At 39.2% G+C, this 19,910-nt stretch overlaps 1 protein-coding gene across 1 annotated transcript in view; it reads right to left on the reverse strand.

Annotated features, from left to right (window-relative positions):
- Positions 1-19,910, reverse strand: part of LOC116421206 (protein FAM228B-like) — a 42,409-nt gene that overhangs the window by 15,821 nt on the left and 6,678 nt on the right. The window contains exons 2-3 of the mRNA XM_031949561.1: positions 15,554-15,663; positions 14,995-15,063 (exon numbers count right to left, since the gene is read on the reverse strand). Of these exons, the coding sequence (XP_031805421.1) occupies positions 14,995-15,063; positions 15,554-15,640 (156 nt within the window). The 5' untranslated portion in view covers positions 15,641-15,663. The remainder of the gene's footprint in view (positions 1-14,994; positions 15,064-15,553; positions 15,664-19,910) is intronic.

The raw sequence follows: 19,910 nt of genomic DNA on the forward strand, positions 1-19,910 counted from the left end.
TCTGATGGCTGCCAGAGAGAGCAGGTCCCACCACTTCCTTCCTGCCAGCTCCTGGGCTTCTCTGAAGGTCTGCCGTGGATGTTCCCTTCCCCTCAGGAGCCCTGCCGTGGCTGACACTCGGCCTGCAATCTATTCACTCCTCCTTCTGCAGGGAGGATGAGAATTGGGGTCCCTGAGAAAGTAAGAGCCCAACAAGGACAGTCACAAGGTTGTTCCTCAAGACCTTAATTTTATAAAAGGAAAAATTCACCCAGAAAATGGCTAGGGATCTACCCTAGAGAAGCGAAGCAAATTAGAAACACCCGCTGCCCTTGTCTGGCCATTGATTCCTTTTCTATCTTGTCCAAGAGGGCTGGACCTGTGAAGAAATTGGGCTGAATCCCATGGCCAATGAATGACCAAGCTCTCCTGGGGCCCTCCTGACCACAGCTGGGGACTGCCTCAGGCTCCTTCCCAGGACACCAACCACTAAGCAACAAATCAACTCAGAAGCCAGGAAAATGCTACGGAAGAGTTTCAGCTTCTACAAGGGGCAGAGTCCCATGGGAGGAGAGCGAGCCTGGGGGCTCCTCTCCCTGCTGAGTGTCCATTAGCATTGTTGTAAACGCCAGAGCCTTGAACCAACGGCCAAAGAAATAGCACCCCGGGGAGGCAGAGGAGGGGGGAAGGGGAGCTAGAGTAGAGAGCCCTAAGCTCCCCTAAGCTTAATGTGCCCCAAGATAAGTAGTGCTGCTTATGAGGCATTGGGCCATCCCATGGGCCTCCTCATCTGGGAGGAAGAACAAAGAAGGGTCAATGTCATGGCAGGGACTGAAGAGGGAGAAAGAGCCTCCAAGAACACAAGTCACAGCTGGCTGCCTTTGGACTGGACTTCCAAGACATCACCCACCCAACCTCTTGCTAAAGAGGTTGGAAGATCCTCCAGTCAAAGCCCCCCATCCAGAGACTTAGGGGTGCATGGCAAGGCTTGTGAGGTCATCCAGAGCTACAAAGTGAAAAACTCCAAAGTGTGGTCCAGGACAGAAGGTCGGCTTCCAGAGGAGGAGAGCCATGGATTAGACCCAATTCTTTTGAAGTAACTTAAAATGAAAAGTACTGTTTCCGAGAAAAGAGCAAGAAGATAAAGGACAGGAAAACTTTGTATAAAACTGTCAAAAAGCCAGAAGAATGAGTTTAGGATTGGGGGGCAGGGGGAAGTTGCCAATATAGTGTATCAATATTAAGGCATAGATGAAAGCAAGGAAAAAATAGAAATGGCATGCAACATGGCAGCAACAACCGCATCTCTGAAACAAAAAAGAAATTTCCCCAAAGAACTTCCAGTGATTTGGAATCCCAAGAAGGAAAATCTGGCACCAAAATGCTGAAAAGAAGTTCAAAGAGTTCAAAAAAGAAAGAGTTCAGGGAAGCAGTAGACTCTGTAAGGAACAGAGAGGTTCAAGCTGATTAAAAAAATGTTTTTCTATAGAGTTTAAAATACTAAATATTTATTATTCAACAATTTTATTTCCCTATTCTATGAAATATTGCTACAAAGCAATACCGAATTGCTACAAAGTTACCGAAACTAAGAAAGAACAAAATGTTGCAGCTATATTGTTACATAAAATTCCAAATGTTGTGCCACAGTTCCTTTTTATTGTCCTGCCTCAGTTTCCCTTAATTGTTCTGCCTCAATCCTTCTGGTTGCAACACTACCCTTCCCTCCTGATCATTAGAACTGATATAATTTAGGGCTGGCTATGCTAAGATTATAAATTGTAAATGTTTAATCCAGATAAGGAGAAAGATCTTCTCTTTTAGACATCATGACTCTAGACCTTCCCTACTTATTAGAATGTCCGGTGCCTCCCCCGATCCTGTCAGAACTGTATTGATAGTCTGTTCAGTGCTCTGACTCTGCCCCTGCCTGGTTCTATCCCAGTAGCTTGGAGACATGTGTATATATACTTCATGGGAAGCACACATTAGCTACTGAGTTCTTGGGGATACTAGTCTCATTTAGCCCTGGAGGCAGAATGGATTCTGCTCTGCCTTCAGTAAATCTCTCCCTTTTAAATAAAGTATTAAAAACTCTCTAATCTCTATCTTGCCTCACTTTTTCCAGCATTACACAAATACATCTAAGTGAGGTCATTAATGAAGATATATTATTGTGAAAAGACATTCTCACTAGTATTAGTTGATTGAAATTAGCATCAACACCTCTATCAAGATTTGAATTCACAAAATAAAACTACATTTAAGATTGTCTACTTCTTGAGCTTTTGATTTTATTAGTAGAAAAATTATGCTCAATAATGATGATTCTGTGTAATTTTTAAGAATTCTGGATGTTTCCTTTAAATATTCTGACTTAGTAACAACTATTTTAAAAACTAACAAAAAAAATAAATGTTTTTCCTTTTTTCCCATCTTTTAATTTTTTAAACAAGAAAACTTGGAGAAGACTTTAGTTCTGTACAACCCAAAACGATAGAACTAAAGAACAAAGCTCAATTAGAATCTCAGGGGAAAAAAAAGTGAAGAGACAATGAGTCTTAATATCATGTTCCAGGACACCATGAACTCTCCCCCAAAAAACAACAGCAATAACAACAACAATCATCAATCCAAATGTCTTGGAAACAAACAGAAGAATGCAGATAGAATCCACAGCTTGCCAACAGAGAGAAACCTGAAGCTTAACTCCAAAATTTAAAGTTCTCAAACTGTAGTACCAAAGAGAAAATCCTTCCAAGTAGCCAAGAAACAATTTACATACTCAAAAGGACTTAAATCAACAGTGATTTAAAAAATGAAAGAGACATGGCTGAAATGTGCTATGACCGAAATCAGAGAAATTAATAGACATTCTAATACTAAAAATCCTGAAAATTTAACATTACATCCTGAGAAAGAATGAAGAAAGACTCTCCTATGAGATCAGAAAATTTAATTCTTCCTGAGAAATCCAGAGTTTAGCAGTGCCTTTAACAAATTGAATAAGGAAGTGAAAGTGGCGAACAAGTAATACAAGTTAGGAATAAAGAATCACCAACATTTATGTTCTAAAAGGAAGTGAAAAGAATGTAGTAGGGTTTTAAGTCTTATCTAGTGTGAGGGTAATTGAAATACAAATACTTTATAAAAGACTGGAAGAATAGGGTCTGAGAAGTGAAATAATATGTAAGATCATAGACATAAAGCTGGAAATCATCCAGTCCAACTCCTTTATTTTATTGATGAGGGAACATAGCGCAGCCAGTATGGAAAGTCTTTTGACTACATAATCCCCAGTGACCCATGTTGCCTGCTTTTTAACAATTAAGAGGCTTAAATTGAACTCCAAAGGTAAAGATAAGGGCCTGAAAGTGATTCTCATTATATATCAAAATACTTTCTTATTTTGCTAAATTTTAAGTTTGGCATTCTTTCCCTTCCTCCTCCTTGAGAAGACAATTAGATACAGATTATCTATGTTCAGTCATGCAAAACATTTCAAAAACAACCCACAGACCCTCCCCCCCACACACACATACAAAAAAAAAAAAAAAAAAAACGAAAAATAAAAGAAAATATGCTTGGATCTGCATTTAGACTCCATCAGTTCTTTCTCTGGAGGTGGAGGGCAATTTTCATGAATCCTTCAGAATTGTCTTGAATCATTGAATTACTGAGAACAGCCAAGTCATTCACAATTAAGCACCACACCACATTGCTGTTACTTTGTACAGTGTTCTGCTAGTTCTGCTCACTTCACAGCCAAGTCACTCACAATTAAGCACCACACCACACTGCTGTTACTTTGTACAATGTTCTAGTTCTGCTCACTTCACAGTCAAGTCATTCACAATTAAGCATCACACAACACTGCTGTTACTTTGTACAGTGTTCTCCTACTTCTGCTCACTTCACTTTGCATCAGTTCATAGAAGTCTTCTCAGGTTTTTCTGAAATCATCCTGCTCATTATTTCTAATAACACAACAGTTTTCCATCACAATTGTTTGAAAAAAAAAAAAAAAACTTCAGGTCCAAATTCTTAGATTCTTGCGTTCCTTGCAAGAAGTGGGTGCCATAACATTTTTCCTCTTTTCCTCAGCTTGACACACTGCATCCCCAATTTTCTACCATCCTCCAGGGCGGCTTACTGGAGGAATATCAGTGGGGTTTCCCTTACTCCTTTCAGGTATCTGGTTTTTATTGTTTCTTGTCCCTATCCTAACTAGATGTCCTCTTTCAGTTTAAGATCTGAACCAAGAAATTACTACTTTGGTCTCTGATACAAATTGTGACCCTTTTCACACCTTGTCTGGTGCACTAGCTTGCATGGTTCGGTGGTTTGTCTTTATTGAGTGTCTTGTAGTCTTTGATGTTTATCTTATTTCTCTTGCATCTTGTATGTCAACTTTTCTATTAAGACATGAAGGTGTTTTTGTAACAAAATCCTGAAAGTTTGGCAATTCATTGAATGTTTTTTGTTGTTGTTGTTGTTGTTGTTGTTCAGAATTATGCTTAACTTTGCTGGGTATGATATTTTTGGCTGCAACCTCAGTTCTTTTGCTCTTTAATATATTCAATTTTCAATTCTTTTTCACCACAAAAAGAACTGCTATAAATATTTTTGTATATAAACATCCTTTTCTTCTTCCTTTGATCTCTTTGAGATACAGACACAGTAGGAGTATTACTACATGAAAGGGTATGCCCTTTAAACATAGCTTTAAATTGCTCTCCAGAATAGTTGGCTCAGTTCAATGCATTACTGTATCATTTTTTTTAAACACCTGCCCAACATTTGTCATTTCTCTTTTCTATCACATTAGCCAATCTGATGAGTGTGTAATGGTAACTCAAGAGTTATTTTAATTTGCATTTCTGTAAACAATAATTATGTGTAGCATTTTAAAAATCCTTTGACCATTTTTCAATGGGGGAATGACCCTTATTTTTATAAATTTGAGTCATTTTTCTACAAATAAGGCCCTTATCAGTGAAATTTACTATAATTTCTCTTCCTCTCCTCCCCACCTCCAATTTTCTGCTTTCCTTTTAATCTTGACTGCATTGGTTTTGTTTCTGCAAAAACTTTTAAATTTATATGCTTTATATGCTGCAATTTTGCTAAAGTTATTATTTCAAGTAGGTTTCTTTTAGTTGGTTTTCTAGGATTCTCTTAAGCATACCATCAAATTATCTATAAAGAATAAATTGTGTTTCCTCACTGCCTATTCTAATTCAATTTATTTTCTTCACTTAACTATTATTGCTAGCATTTCTAAGACAATATTGAATAATAGTGATGTTAGTAGGCATCCTTGATTTACTATTCATCTTACTGGGAAGATTTCTATTTTATCTTCATTATAGATGATGCTTGGTAATTGTTTTAGATAGATACTAATTATCATTTTAAGAAAAGTTCCATTTATTTCTATACTTTCCAGTGTTTATTTTTTAAATCAGGAATAATGATGTATGTTGTCAAAAGCTATTGAGATAATCGTGTGGTTTCTGTTAGTTTTGATTTGATATGGTCAGTTATGCTGATTGTTTTCCTAATATTGAGCTACCCCTGCATTCCTGGTATAAATTCCATCTGGTCATATGATCTTTGTGATATATGGCTGCAATTTCCTTACTAGTACTTCTAAAAAAGTTTTTTGCATCAATATTCATTAGGGAAATTGGTCAATACTTTTCTTCCCTGTATTTGCTCTTCCTGGCTTAGGTACCAGCAATCATATTTTGGTCATAAAAGGAATTTGGGAGGACTCTTTTTTTGACTATTTTTCCAAATAGTTTATATAATACTGTAATTAATTATCCTTTAAATAATTGATATAATTCAATTATGAATCCATCTGGCTCTGAGGATTTTTTTTCTTAGGGCATTAACTTATGGCCTGCTCAACTTATTTTTCTAAGATGAGGTACTTTAAGCATTCTATTTCCTTTTCTGTTAATCTCAGCAATTTATGTTTTTCTAATCCATTTCATTTGGATTGTCATATAATTGTCCTATGGGCAAAATAGTTTCTAATAATTGCTTTAGTTTAAAATCTTCACCCATTTTTAGTATTGGGAATTTTGTTTTCTCTTTTTAAGTCAAATTAACCAAGTGACTTATCTATTTATTGTCCTCCCCCTCCCATAAAACCAGCTTCTAGTTTTATTAATTCAATGGTTTTCTTACTTTCAGTTTTATTCATCTCTTCTTTGATTTTCAGGGTTTCCAATTTGATGCTTATTTGAGATCATGATGATGATTATTTTTTTGGTGAGGCAATTGAGGTGAAGTGATTTGCCCAGAGTCACACAACTAGCAAGTCTGAGGTTGTCTGTCTATTGAGTAAGATAGATTTTAATGCACAACTGAATAGGTATACATGTTCTTCCCTCTTTATACCAATTCCAATGAGAGTAAGATTCAAGCACTGCTCACTCCCACCCTCATTTTCTCCTCCACTGTAAAAGCTCTTCTTTGCAGACTTCTTTTATGTAACATTATCCTCCATTCTTCCTTTCCTTGCCTTCTTTTCTCATTATATTCCTCTTTTTCCTCAAATTTTTTTGAATTATCCCACCAGTACATTAGAAAGAAAACACTCTTTCTATCTGCCTTAATAATAATAAAGTTATTAGGGTCACAGATAGTATCTTCCCATATAGCAACGTAAAGTTTAACCTTTTAGAATTCCTTATGATTTACTTTTGTTTCTCATGTTTACTTTTTTATGCTCCTCCAACATCTTGTATTTGAAAGTAAAATTTTCGATTCAGCTCTGGTCTTTTCATCAGGAATGTTTGAAAATTTCGATTCATTAAACAGTTTTCCCCTGAAGGATTACATTCAGTTTTGCTAGATAGGTGATTCTTAGCTGTAATCCTAGCTCCTTTGCCTCCCAGAATATATTTTAAACTCTTCAATTCTTTAGTGTAGATGTTGCTAAATTTTTTGTGATCCTGGATGTGGCTCCACAATATCTGAAATGTTTCTAGCTCCTTGCAGTATTTTCTTCATCACCTGGGAATTTTGAAATTTAGCAATAAATATTCTTAGGGGTTTTCATTTTGGAATTTCTTTCAGGAGTTGATTTGTAGATTACTTTCAATTTCTATTTTATTCTCTGGTTCTAGGATATCAAGGCAGTTTTCCTTGATAATTTCTTGAAATGAGATATTGATTTTTTTTTTAAATCATGGCTTCCAGATTTAGTCCAGTAATTCTTTATCTCTTTTTAATCTATTTTCCAGGTCAGTTGTTTTTCCAATAAGATATTCCACATTTTCTATTTTTCATTCTTTTTTGTCTTGTTTCTAAAGTGGTTTTTTACTGGTTATGCACATTCATTTAAGGGGAAAAAAACCACATTTCCTTATGAATCATCTTGGGAGAGAAAAATCAGAACAAAAGGGAAAAACTACAAGAGAAAAAAAAAAACACAAGAAAAAAAAGTGAACATAGTATGTGTTGATTTACATTCAGTCTCCATAGTTCTCTCTCTAGGTGCAGAAGGCATTTTCCATCCAAAGCCTATTGGGATTGCCTTGAATCACTGAACTGTTGAGAACCACCAAGTCTTTCCTAGTTGATCATTGTACAATCTTCTTGTTCCTTTGTACACTGTATTCCTGGTTGCACATGTGGATCCTTTTCTCTTCTTTACAATTTCCTTGGGATACAGACCCAGTAATGGCACTGTTGGGTCAAAGGGTATGCAGTTTGATAGTGCTTTGGGCACCGTTCCAAATTTCTCTCCAGAATGGTTGGATGAGTTCACAACTCCACCAACAATGCATTAGTGTCCCAGTTTTCACCCCTACAACATTTATTATCTTTTCCTGTCATCTTAGCCAATCTGAGAGGTATGAGCCAATCTGAGCAGTACCTCAGAGTTGTTTTAATTTGCATTTCTCTAATCAATAATGGCCAAGCATTTTTTTCATATGCTTATAGATGGCTTAAATGGCTTTAATACTTCATCTGAAAATTGTCTGTTCATATTCTTTGACTATTTATCAATTGAGTAATGATTAATATTCTTGTAAATTTGAATGAACCCTTCCTTTAGCTGTAGAAAATTTTCCCCAGCTTTGTACTTCTTTTATTCTTGTTTGTGCAAAATCTTTTTAATTTAATGTAAGCAAAGTTGTCCATTCTGCATTTCATAATGTTCTCTAGTTCTTCTTTGGTCATAAATTCCTTTCTTCCCCAAGATCTGATAGTTATCACTTTCTCTCTTAATTTGCTTATGGTATCACTCTTTATGCCCATATCATGTACCCATTTTGATCTTATTTTGGTATGCGGTGTGAGATGTAGGTCTATGCCAACTTTCTGACATTTTCCAGTATTCCCAGCAATTTTTGTGAAATAGTGAATTCTTATCCCCAAAGATTGAGTTTGGGAGTTTATCAAATGCTAGACTCCTATAATCATTGATTATTGTGTCATGTATATCTTACTTATTCCACTAATCCACCACTCTATTCATAGGAGGTACCAAATGTTTTTGATGACTGCTACTTTATAATAGTTTTAGGTCTGACACTGCTAGACCACTGTCTTTTTTATTTATTTTTTCATTAATTCCCTAGATATTATTTAGCTTTTTTTCAGATGAATTTTGTTATTTTTTTCTATCTCTATAAAATTTTTTTTTTGGCAGTTTGATTGGTATGGCACTGAACAAGTAGATCAATTTAGGTAGAATTGTCATTTTTATTACATTAGCTTGGCCTACCATGACCAATTGACATTTTCCCAATTGTTTATGTCTGATTTTGTGTTTAAAGTGTTTTGTTATAGTGTTCATATAATTCCTGGATTTTCTTGACAGGTAGACACCCAAATATTTGATTTTGTCTATAGTTATCTTAAATGAAAATTGTCTTTCTATCTCTTGCTGCTGGGCTTTGTTAGTAATATGTAAAAATGCTGATGTTTGTGTGAGTTTATTATCCTGCAATTTTGTTAAAGCTGTTAATTGTTTCAAGTGGGTTTTTGGATCATTCTATAGGATTCTCTAAGTACACCATCATATTATCTTCAAAGAGTGATAATTTTATCTCATTGCCTATTCTGATTCCTTTATTTTTTTTCCTTATTGCTAAAGTCAACATTTCTAGTACAATATTGAATAACAATGGTGATATGGGCATCCTAGTTTCATCCTTGATCTTATTACCAATGTGTCCAGCTTCTCCTCCTTATTAATAATGCTGACTGATGGGTGTAGATAGATGCTGCTTATCAAGTTCTCCGGTGTTAATAGGATTAGGTACTGTATTTTGTCAAGAACTTTTTCTGCATCTATTGAGATTATCATGTGAATTCTGTTAGCTTTGCCATTGATATGGTTAATTGTGACAATAGATTTCCTGATACTGAACCAGCCCTGCATTCCTCATATAAATCCCCCTTGATTATAGTATATTATCATGCTGATAAGTTGTTATGCAACAACTTAACATTTTTGCATCAATCACTCATTAGGGAGATTGGTCTGTAATTTTCTTTCTCTGTTTTTGGATCTTCCTGGTTTAGGTATCAACACCATATATGTGTCATCGAAGGAATTTGTCAAGACTCCTTCTTTATCTGTTTTTCCAAATAATTTACATAATATTGGAATTAATTGTTCTTTAAATGTTTGGTAGAATTCACTTGGAAATCCATTTGACCAGGGAGATTTTTTCTTAGGGAGTTCATTGATGATTTGTTCAATTTCTTTTTTAAAAATGGAATTATTTAAATAATTTATTTCCTCTTCTGTTAATCTGGGCAATTTATATTTTTTATAGATATTCATCCATTTCAATGAGATTGTCAGATTTGTTGGCATACAACTGGGTAAAATAGCTCCTAATTATTGCTTTAATTTCTTCTTCATTGGTAGTAAATTCATCCCTTTTTGTTTTTGATTCTGGTAATGTATTTTTTTCCTTTTCTTTTTCTAATTAGCCAAAGGTTTATCTATTTTGTTGATTTTTTCATAAAGACAACTCTTAGTTTTATTAGTTCAATATTTTTTTAAATTTCAATTTTATTAATCTCTCCTTTGAGTTTCAGAATTCCTAATTTGGTATATAATTGGGATTTTTAATTTGTTCTCTTTTTTTAGCTTTTTTAGTTGCATGTCAAATTCATTGATTTTTCTCTATTTTATACATATAACTATTTAAAGATATAAAATTTCCCTTAAGAACTGCTTTGCCTGCATCTCATAGGTTTTGTATGTTGTCTTATTATTTTCATTCTCTTAGATGAAATTATTGTTTTCATCATTTGTTTTTTGATCCATTCATTCATTAGAATTAGGTCATTTAATTTCCAGTTGGTTTTTAATCTATTTTCTCTGGCCCTTTATTTAATGTAGTTTTATTGCATCATGATCTGAAAAAGAAGCAATTATAAGTTCTGCCCTTCTGCATTTGATTATGAAGTGTTTATGCCCTAATAATTACATGGTCAATTTTTTGGGTAGGTGCCAGATGCTGCTGAGAAAAAGATATATTCCTTTCTGTTCCTATTCAGTTTTCTCCAAAGGTCTTATCATATTTAATTTTTTAAAGATTCTATTAACCTCCTTAAGTTTCTTTGTTTATTTTGTGGTTACATTTATCTAATTCTGAGTGGGGGAGATTGAGGTCCCCCACTAGTATAATTTTGCTATTGATTTCTTCCTGTAATTGGCTTAACTTTTCTAAAAGTTGGATGCACCATTTGGTGTATATATATATATATAACCACTACTTCATTGTCTATGGCACCATTTAATAAGATGTCATTTCCTTCCTTATTTCTTTTAATTAGATATATTTTTACTTTTGCTTTATCTGAAATCAGAATTGCTACCCCTGCTTTTTTTTTTTTTTTTTTTTTTTTTTTTTTTTTTTTTGGCTTCAGCTGAAGCATAACCAGTTCTGCTCCAGTCTTCTACCCTTACTCTATATCTATCTCTCTGTTTTATATATGTTTCTTGTAAACAACACATTATAGGATTTTGTTTTTTAATCCATTCTGCTATTCACTTCCTTTCTATGGGAGAGTTCATCCCATTCACATTTACAGTTATGATTACCCCTGTATATTTCCCCTCCATCCTATTTTCTCCCCTATATATACTTTTGTTGTTTTTCCCAGCCTGGCCCTCCTTAGTAGTTTTGTTTCTAACCACCCTGCCCTCTCTTCTATCACCCCTCCTCCCTTCTAACACCAGTTTCTTCTATTGTCTCTGCCCTCCCTTCTATCTAGCTAGTCCCTTTTCTTTCCTACTTTTTTCTCCTATTTCCTTATAGGTAAGAAATTTCTATACCCAACTGAGTGATTGTGTTATTCTCTCTTTGAGCCAAATTTGATGAAATTAAGCTTCAAACAATGTGCATTCCCCTTCTTTCTCCTCCCTCTATTGTGATAGGTCTTTTGTGCCTCTTCATGTGATCTAATTTGTCCTATTTCCTCTTCTCCCTACATTTTTTTTTTCCTATTCCTACCCACTTTTTCTTGGATCATATCAGAGTCTATTCATATCCACACCCTCCATCCATGTATGCCCCCTTTAACTATTCTAATAACAGATACAGTTCTCAAGAATTACAGATATCATTTTCCCACCTAGGGATATAAAGAGTTTAACCTTTAAATAATATACATATTTTTCTCTGTTTATCTTTCTTTGCTTCGAGTCCTGTTTGAAGATCAAATTTCCTGTTTAGTTCTGTTTTTTTTTTTTTTTTTTCAATAGAAGTTACTGAAAGCCTCTTACTTATTGAAGATCCATCTCCTCCCCTGAAAGGTGATGGTCAATCTCGCTGGGTAGTTAATTCTTGGTTGTTACTCCAAGTCCTTTGCCTTCCAGAATATGGTATTCCAGGCCCTCTGATCCTTTATTATAAACACTGCCAGATCCTGTGTAATCCTTACTGTAGTTCCTCAATACTTGAATTGTTTTTGTCTGACTGCTTGCAATATTTTTAGCTTGAGATTATAGTTCTGGAGTTCTACAACAATACTTTTTGGGGTTTTCCTTGTGAAATCATTGAATTATTTCAATGACTATTTACTCCTCTGGTTCTAATATATCAGGGCACTGAAGAATGCTATCCAGGCTCTTTTTTTGGTCACTGCCTTCAGGTAAACCAACAATTTTAAAATTGTCTCTCCTGGATTTATTTTCCAGGTTGGCTGTTTTTCTTCCATTTCTTCCCATTTTTAAAAGTATGTTTGATTGATTCTTGATGTCTAATGTCTCGTAGAGTCATTGGCCAATTGCCTGCTTGTAGTTTTTAATGTGTAATTTTCTTCAGTTAGTTTTTGCATTTCTTTTTCATTTGACTAATTCTACTATTCAAGGTGTCAATTTTTTTTAGTGTATTTTTTTTTTTTTTTGCATTTGGTCTATTGTACTTTTTAAAGGAATTGTTTTCTTCAATTCTTTTTCTTCTTTTTCCAAGTTATTGACTCTCTCTTGCATACTTCTCATTTCTTTCCCCAGTTTTTCTTCTATCTCTCTTATTTGCCTTTTGAAATCTTTTATGAGCACTTTTAAGAAGCTCTTTGGGCTTGAGACCAATTCTTATCTTACTTTGAGATTTCTCATGTGGGTATTTTATCCTTGTCTGAGTTGGAGTTTTGGTCTCCCCTAGCAGTACAGTAGCATTCTGTGATTTGGATTATTTTATCTTTCTTGTTCATTTTCTTTTTTTTTTTTTCTTCTTTTCCTATTTTGTGACTTGGCACAGGGGGTACTGGCCCAAGCTTCTTGTTTGCAGTCCTGAGCCTTAGTGCAGAGAGGATCCCTTGTCTTGAGTGTTTCACTCACAGCAGGGGTAGTCCTACCTGCCCTCTCCAGGAAAACAATTAGTTTCTTGAGCTGTCCATTTGCCTGCTATGCTGGGACTGGAACCTGCCCCTCTGGTCCACTCCACTACTGAGCCAGGACTATGGGTCTCAGTTGTTGATTTGCTGTGATGAAGACCCTCTCAGTGGCTTTCTCAGACCCTGTCTAAGGTGGGCTGAGCACCCCTTTCACTCCAGGGAGGACTTATCTTTCCTGAAATCCTTCCAATCTATCTTGAGCTGGAGAGTGGTTTCATTCCATCAAACTCTGTTCAAAGGCTTAGTTTCATGTGGTTTTCAAAGGAAACTGGAAGAGCTCAGTTTACTTGATTCACTTTGCCATCTTGCTCTGTATCCAGAACCTCCTCTTAACTTTAATTCTTTTGTTTTATTGTTTCTAGAGGTCTCATGGAGTCAATGGCTTCTACCTGTACAATTCTAATTTTTGAGTAACTGTTTTCTTTAATGAGCTCTTGTATCTCTTTCCTCATTTGGCCAGTTCTGCTTTTTAAGGAGTCATTTTCTTCAGTGTATTCAGTGTATTTCTTCAGCTTTTACCAAGCTGTTAACTCTCTTTTTATAATATTCTTGCATCACTGATTTTTTTTCCCAAATTTTCCTCTACCAATTTTAAAAATCCTTTTTGATCTCTTCTAGGAATTCTTTTTTTGGGCTTGTGTCCAATTCATGTTTTTCTTTGAGGCTTTCCAAATAACTGGTTTTTTTAAATCATCTTCTGAGTTTGTGTCTTGATCTTCCTGGTAACCATAGTAACTTTCTATGTTCAGGTTCTTGTTTGCTCATTTTTATAGCCTCTTTCTTGATTTTTTAAAACTTGGGCTTTGCCCCTGGCATAGAGGGAGGTACTATTCCAGTCTTCAGATTTTTCATGCTGCAATTTGTTTCTTCTAAGCTGGTCTAATCTAGGGGAAAGCGTGGTCACTGCTGTCCTGGTCTGTGTTAGTCCAATTGACCCCAGGAATGTGACCTGGAGCCACATATAGGCAATGCAACAGAGTCCTGTGCCTAGTGCCAGCAAAAGGGTCACCTGCAATCCTTTTCTGACCATTTGTCTGGCCCTCAAAGCCCATGCTGGACTGTGCTCCACTCTCACCCCAGCGAATGAGACCTTTCCTTTTGACCTTCTAAGTGGTCTTGGGTTGGAAAAGTGTCTCTTTTTGACTTTGTATTGGCTCTGCCATTCCAGACTCTGACTTGAAGCACTGTCATTTGGAGGGGAAATTGGGAAACCTCAGGGGAGACCCTGCCTTTAGTCCATCATTTTGGCATCAATTCTCCTCCAAAGGTGACTCTTAAATTTAATTATTTCCTGAGCTATGGAAGAAAAGGTTAAAAGAATGGAGAAAGAAAAATATATCATTTCAAGCAAATTTAGTTTGTGTGGAAGTTTATCTGCAGATAATTAATTCGACTCACACAAAGGAGAAAAAGTTCTACTTCTTAGTTGTGGGCAGGGAGGTGTTGAGGAATATGGAGCGGTCTAATAGTAAGACTATGATGGTTGGACTGGGGAGGAGTGATTTGGGAAGCAGAAAACATCACCCCAGTAATGGGGTCACCCCTGAAAAATAGAACAGAACAGTGGTAATTCAGTAACAACAAAGACCAAAAATTTGAGATGTATTTAAGTATTAAAAACAAACAAACAAAAGAAAAACAGATTTGTGAAATAGCCACAGGAGAACCAGATTAAAAATCAAGGACCAAATAAAAAACCTGAAAACCATATTCAGGAAATCATCAAAGGGAACTGCTCAGATCTACAAAATGAAACTATAAAGAATTCACCTCTCACCTCCCTTGAAAGGACCCCAAACTTAAAACTTCAGGAAATACAGGTAAAAACGAGCGTTAACGACTCAAAGACAAATGCAAGCAGCCAGGGAAAAAATGAGATTTTAAGTACCAAGGAACCACAGTCAAGATCTCACAAGAGTCAACTAGAAATACTTCAAGGGAGAGAAGATATTAGGACATGTTCAGGGTTGGCCCAAGGTAAAGTTCCCTCTGACACTTAGATGTCAGGACATGTCCACAGTCGCCCAGCTGGATGAAGATAAAGTTTCCCTCTGACACTCAGAAATGTGGTGACTAGTCCAGGGTCATCTAGCCAGGAAGCTTGGGGGAAGCCCCACAGCGGTCACTCACCTCTATGATGTAGCTTTCTCGGCACAGGATGATCTCCACAGCAGCATCAATGTCCTCCTTGGCCAAAGTCTGCAACAGAAGGGACACCCTGACAAAGGGTGACAGAGCCATCGTGGGCTGGGCAGGAGGGGCAGCTGTTGGGTGCAGATTCAGATCTGGCTCCCCCTCCTATGTCCCATGTGACCTTGGACAGACCATTGGAGCTCCTGGTCCCTGGTTTTCTTCTGTCAGATGTCTCTGATTTGGGACACCCAGAAATGCCTAGGGGATTGACTTGGCAAGTGCAGACAGGTCTGGACAATTGGAGCCACGCATCTGTGGTGGTTGGGGAGGGGTCCTGAACCACAGCAGGATGGAGAATCTGGGTCAGCGGACCTTTCACGATCTTGGCCTGAGGGTGTGGAACAGGCACCTCCCCAGGTGACTGTGGAGGTCTCTTCGAGGGCTGGGCAACGGTTTGGTCTGATCATGTGATTGGCAGCAGTGTGGAGGATGCAGTTAAGGGGTGAGGGGGGGCCCAGGGCAGTGTCTCAGACCTTCTGGGGCCCAGCCTCCTTACCTCCACAAAGGACACCTCCTGAGTCTCAGTGCACTCTCTGGAGCTTCTTTGCGTAGGAGTATCCTCAAGGTTCACTTCCTGATTCATGGCGGCCACCAAGAGCAGGGACCCTGGAAAGGAGATTTAGAATTCTGGTCCAAAATCTCCTGTGATAAGGGAGGACTTCCACTTGCCCAGAGTTCAAGTCCAGCCTTGTGTGCTTCCTAGCTAAGTGACCTTGCACGGTTTGCTTCAGTTTCCCAAGAGCATTCACTTCCCCAGGCTGTGGTTAAGGATCAAATGGGATAACCTTTATAAAATGCTTCCCAGAAAGAAAGGAAGGGACCCACATGTGCAAAAATGTTTGTGGCAGCCCTGTTTGTAGTGGCTAGAAACTGGAGACTGAGTGGATGCCCATCAGCTGGGGAATGGCTGAATAAGTTATGGTGTATGAATGTTATGGAATATTGTTCTGCAAGAAATGACCAGCAAGAGGATTTCAGAGAGGTCTGGAGAGAGCAACATGAACTGATGCTGAGTGAAATGAGCAGGACCAGGAGATCATTTTACCCTTCAACAAGAATAGTATATGAGGATCAATTCTGATGGATGCGGCTCTCTCCAACAGTGAGATGATTCAAACCAGTTCCAGTTGTTCAGTAATGAAGAAAGCCATATATACCCTGAGAGAGAACTATGGGAAATAAGTGTGTACCATAACAGCATTTTCACTCTATTATTATTTGCTTGCATTTTTATTTTCCTTCCCAGGTTATTTTTACCTTATTTCTAAATCCGATTTTTCTTGTACAACAAGATAACTGTATAAATATGTATACATATATTGTATTTAACATATACTTTAACATATTTAACATGTATGGTTCTACCTGCCATTTAGGGGAGGGGGTGGGGGGAAGGAGGGGAAAAGTTGGAACAGAAGTTTTTGCAAGGATCAGTGTAGAAAAATTACCCATGCATATATCTTGTAAATAAAAAGCTATAATTAAAATAAAAATAAAATGCTTCCCAAAGTGCTTGGCACACAGTAGGTGCTTAATAAGTGGTTAGCCCTTTCCTGCTTCCACCACCTATTTTCCAGGGACTATTTGAAGTCTTTCCATTGGCAGATTTTTAGTCTCTGGTCCTTTTGCCAGGAGCAGCATTCCCCAAAAGGGCAAGACTGGAGCCTTGGGGGCCCGCCTCCGCCCCCACCCCAGGGTCCTCCGGATCCTGCTCCCAGGCGGGGTCTGCACTGAGAAGGCCTGAAGGATCCCAGTTATGACAATTAGCGGCCGGCATCATATCTGGGGGTAGACCTCCTCCAACGCCCACTCAGGGTTCAAAGGCAACCACAGAGCTGCAAGGACAGATGCTGGGGAGTTTATGGGCTGGTCTGCACCAATGCGGCAAGAGTGAGTCTTGGGGCTGCTCAGAAAAGTGACTTTCACCGAAGGGAAATAGAGAAAAAGCAGCAGGATGGCCCAGAACCAAAGCTGGAATCTCGGTCCCAAAGTGGATCCCACGGGATAGGAGATCAGCAGGCACAGCTGGGGCCGCCTGGGACTGCGTCTCACACGAGTGACCGCAGCGGATACGGCCGAGGAGTGGGGGGAAGGGGCGACCCCCAACCCAAAGGAGATCAAGAAGGCCTTCCATCAGTCCTCCCAACAGAAGGTGGAGGGTTATGAGCAGTGGAAGAGCAAGTCAGAAGGGCCGGGGCAGGGATACAGAGTCTGCTGATGGGGATCACGGTCCGCTCAGCTGTTGGCCAAAAGTGCCAAGACACGGTCCCATCCATCGTATTTCCTAACCCATCATTCAGGAAGTATTTCCAAAGCACCCACTGTGTGCCGGGCCCCAGGGAGCCTGCCTTCTAACAGGAGGAGTGGGGAAGAAAGGGGGGAGCGCCCTGGACAGGCTGTCAGCTCCCAGAGCAGAGCAAGTCTGGGTGCACCCATTCCTGCCCATGAACAGCTGAGCCTGGTGGGTGTGGCCAGAAGAGGGGTCCTGGGTCCGTGGGGGCTCTGACGGAATCCCCCCCACCCCAGGCAAGCAGCCACCTTCCAGCCCTGTGGAGGTCCTCAGAAACATAATTGGTTCAAACCCAGGAGGTTGAACTTCCCCTATAAATTGATGGCCCACGCCACCTTAGCTGAACCCTTTGGGTTAGGCCCCAGGGTTCCATGGCCTTTCTCCCACCCCACGCCCACGGTGTCTTTTTCCTCTCCCCCTCCCCCCTCTTCCATCCTCCACAGTGTCTTCCCCCTCCCCAACTCTTAGGTTCTAAACTTCTCTATGGCTCCACCTAACAGGGCTCCCTCTCCTGGTTAATCTTGAGTCCCCCTGGGGACCTGCTTTCCACTGTTATTAGTTAGCACCTTTTCCTCTCTGACTGTGCTCCCCCACTCTATTTCATATTCACCATTCCCGGTGTCTACTGTACCCCTTCATTCTGTCACCTTTTCTCCGAAATAAACCTGCCTTTTGCCAAAGAGAATGATCATGATCATGACCATGATCAATTCTTCACCTGACCAGACCCCAACACTTGGTGCTGAACCCCAAACACATCTGGAACTAGGACTTGCTACTCTGGACGCAACTTAGAGAGAGGGGACCCAGAAAAGTGGAACTTGATTTCCATTGCTGTCTACCTCCCAAGAGAATGGAAGCCCCTGGGGGGCAGAGGCTGCCTTTATGCTTGTCTTTGGAACCCGGGAGCTTAGCATGTTGCCTTCATGACTCTCTGTGGTTTCTTTGCCTTCCCCTCCCCTCTCTCCTAACCCCACTCTGCCTTGTGAGGTCTGTCCTCATAGCTAACACTTTTAGGGTGCTGAATCCCTTTTAGGATTTAGACTGCAAGCCAAGGGCATGCCCCAACTTTCTACTGGATAACTGTCATTCCCATCATTAATTACCAAAATCCCTCTCCTTGCTAGTGCTCTCCCACTCTACTTCATATTCACCTTTCCTGATGAATCTCCTCATTTTGTCTGCAATCTCTCCTAAATAAAGCTACTTTTTACCAAAGCACATCATCTGCCTCCATCAGTCACATCATTTTGGTGCTTGAAATCCTTAAGTGCTTTCTTGATGAAAGTTAAGAACTGCACACCCCAACATTCTTTCCTACTCCTCCACTAAGGTGCGGAGTGACTGGGAGCCCAGCAAACACCTGGTGCTTTGAAACCTGCTGGCCTTCTCCATCACCTAAAGGTTCCCCCCAATATTAAGTCCTATTCCTCCCTATAGCATAGTAAACCTTTTTGGAGGAGACCCAGTCATTTTTTCCTCCAAGGCTCATTCATCACTTAGCATAACTAGGGGCTAGAAAACACCCTTATTCAGGGGAAGCTGTTTTGCCATTGTTGGTGTGGACCCTACCTTTCTGGGACAGGATCTCTGGTCACTGGCTGTGAGGATGGGACAGGAGTAGGGAAGGCTGCCCAAGTGTAGAGCTTTGGTTTGGTTTTCAGGAGTTTGTGACATCTGGACATCTATTATTTAAAATGCTTTCTTTTCTCTCTCTTTTTAAAAAAAAATCTTTCCCTGTCAGTCACATCACTAGCATGTGGTAGGAGTTTAATAAATATTTGTTGACTATCTTTGCACATCCCCAAATGGGTCCAGGTGAAGATTTCTCCAAAAGTCTATGAGATGGAGGTCAGACCTTAAGCTAAATGGCAGGAAGTTACATGATCCCTATTAGGGAAAAAAGGGTCAGACCCTAGGTCCAAGTTCCAGGAAGTGACCTACAGGAAGTAGACTGCATTGCTGACCATTGGTCAGTGGTTACTTCTTTTTCAGTCCAATGAACCCAAATTCACTATTTCCCACTCACCAGGCCAGGCATGTACTGGGAGATGGGAGTGGAGAGGCTCTGGGTCTGCTCAGCTGAGCTGGGGCCTCTCCCTGCCAGGAGAATCAATACTTCCTCTCTGTAGTCACTGCAGGTAAAGGGGCCCAGCCCCAGCCCATGGAGTTTGTGGGGGGCTCGTCTGGGATCTATGACTTCCCAGAGACGGATCTAGGTTCAGTTTTCTCTGACTGTCCTTCAGACCAAACCCTCAGCCTCCCTCTCTGTGCAGTGAGGGCTAAAGAAAACAGGAGCCCGAGGCTCCAAAGGAGAAGCCACAAGGAAGTCATTGGCACAGAGCAGGGACGTCTGGAAGACCGCTGGAATGGGGAGACCCCTCCGGGCCTGGGGATCCTAATATTACAGGATCTCAAGCCACAAGACTGGAATCACTCTCTCCAGAGGGAGAAGTGAAGGAGCAATCCAAACTGAACCTTTGGAGCCAAATAAAAACCCTAATATCACCAGTGAGTGCTTGATATTTCCTTCTTTTGTGGGGGGAAGGGACAGTCCTCTTCC

This window comes from Sarcophilus harrisii, chromosome 2 (assembly GCF_902635505.1).
Source record: "Sarcophilus harrisii chromosome 2, mSarHar1.11, whole genome shotgun sequence".
Classification (NCBI taxonomy): Eukaryota; Metazoa; Chordata; class Mammalia; order Dasyuromorphia; family Dasyuridae; genus Sarcophilus; species Sarcophilus harrisii.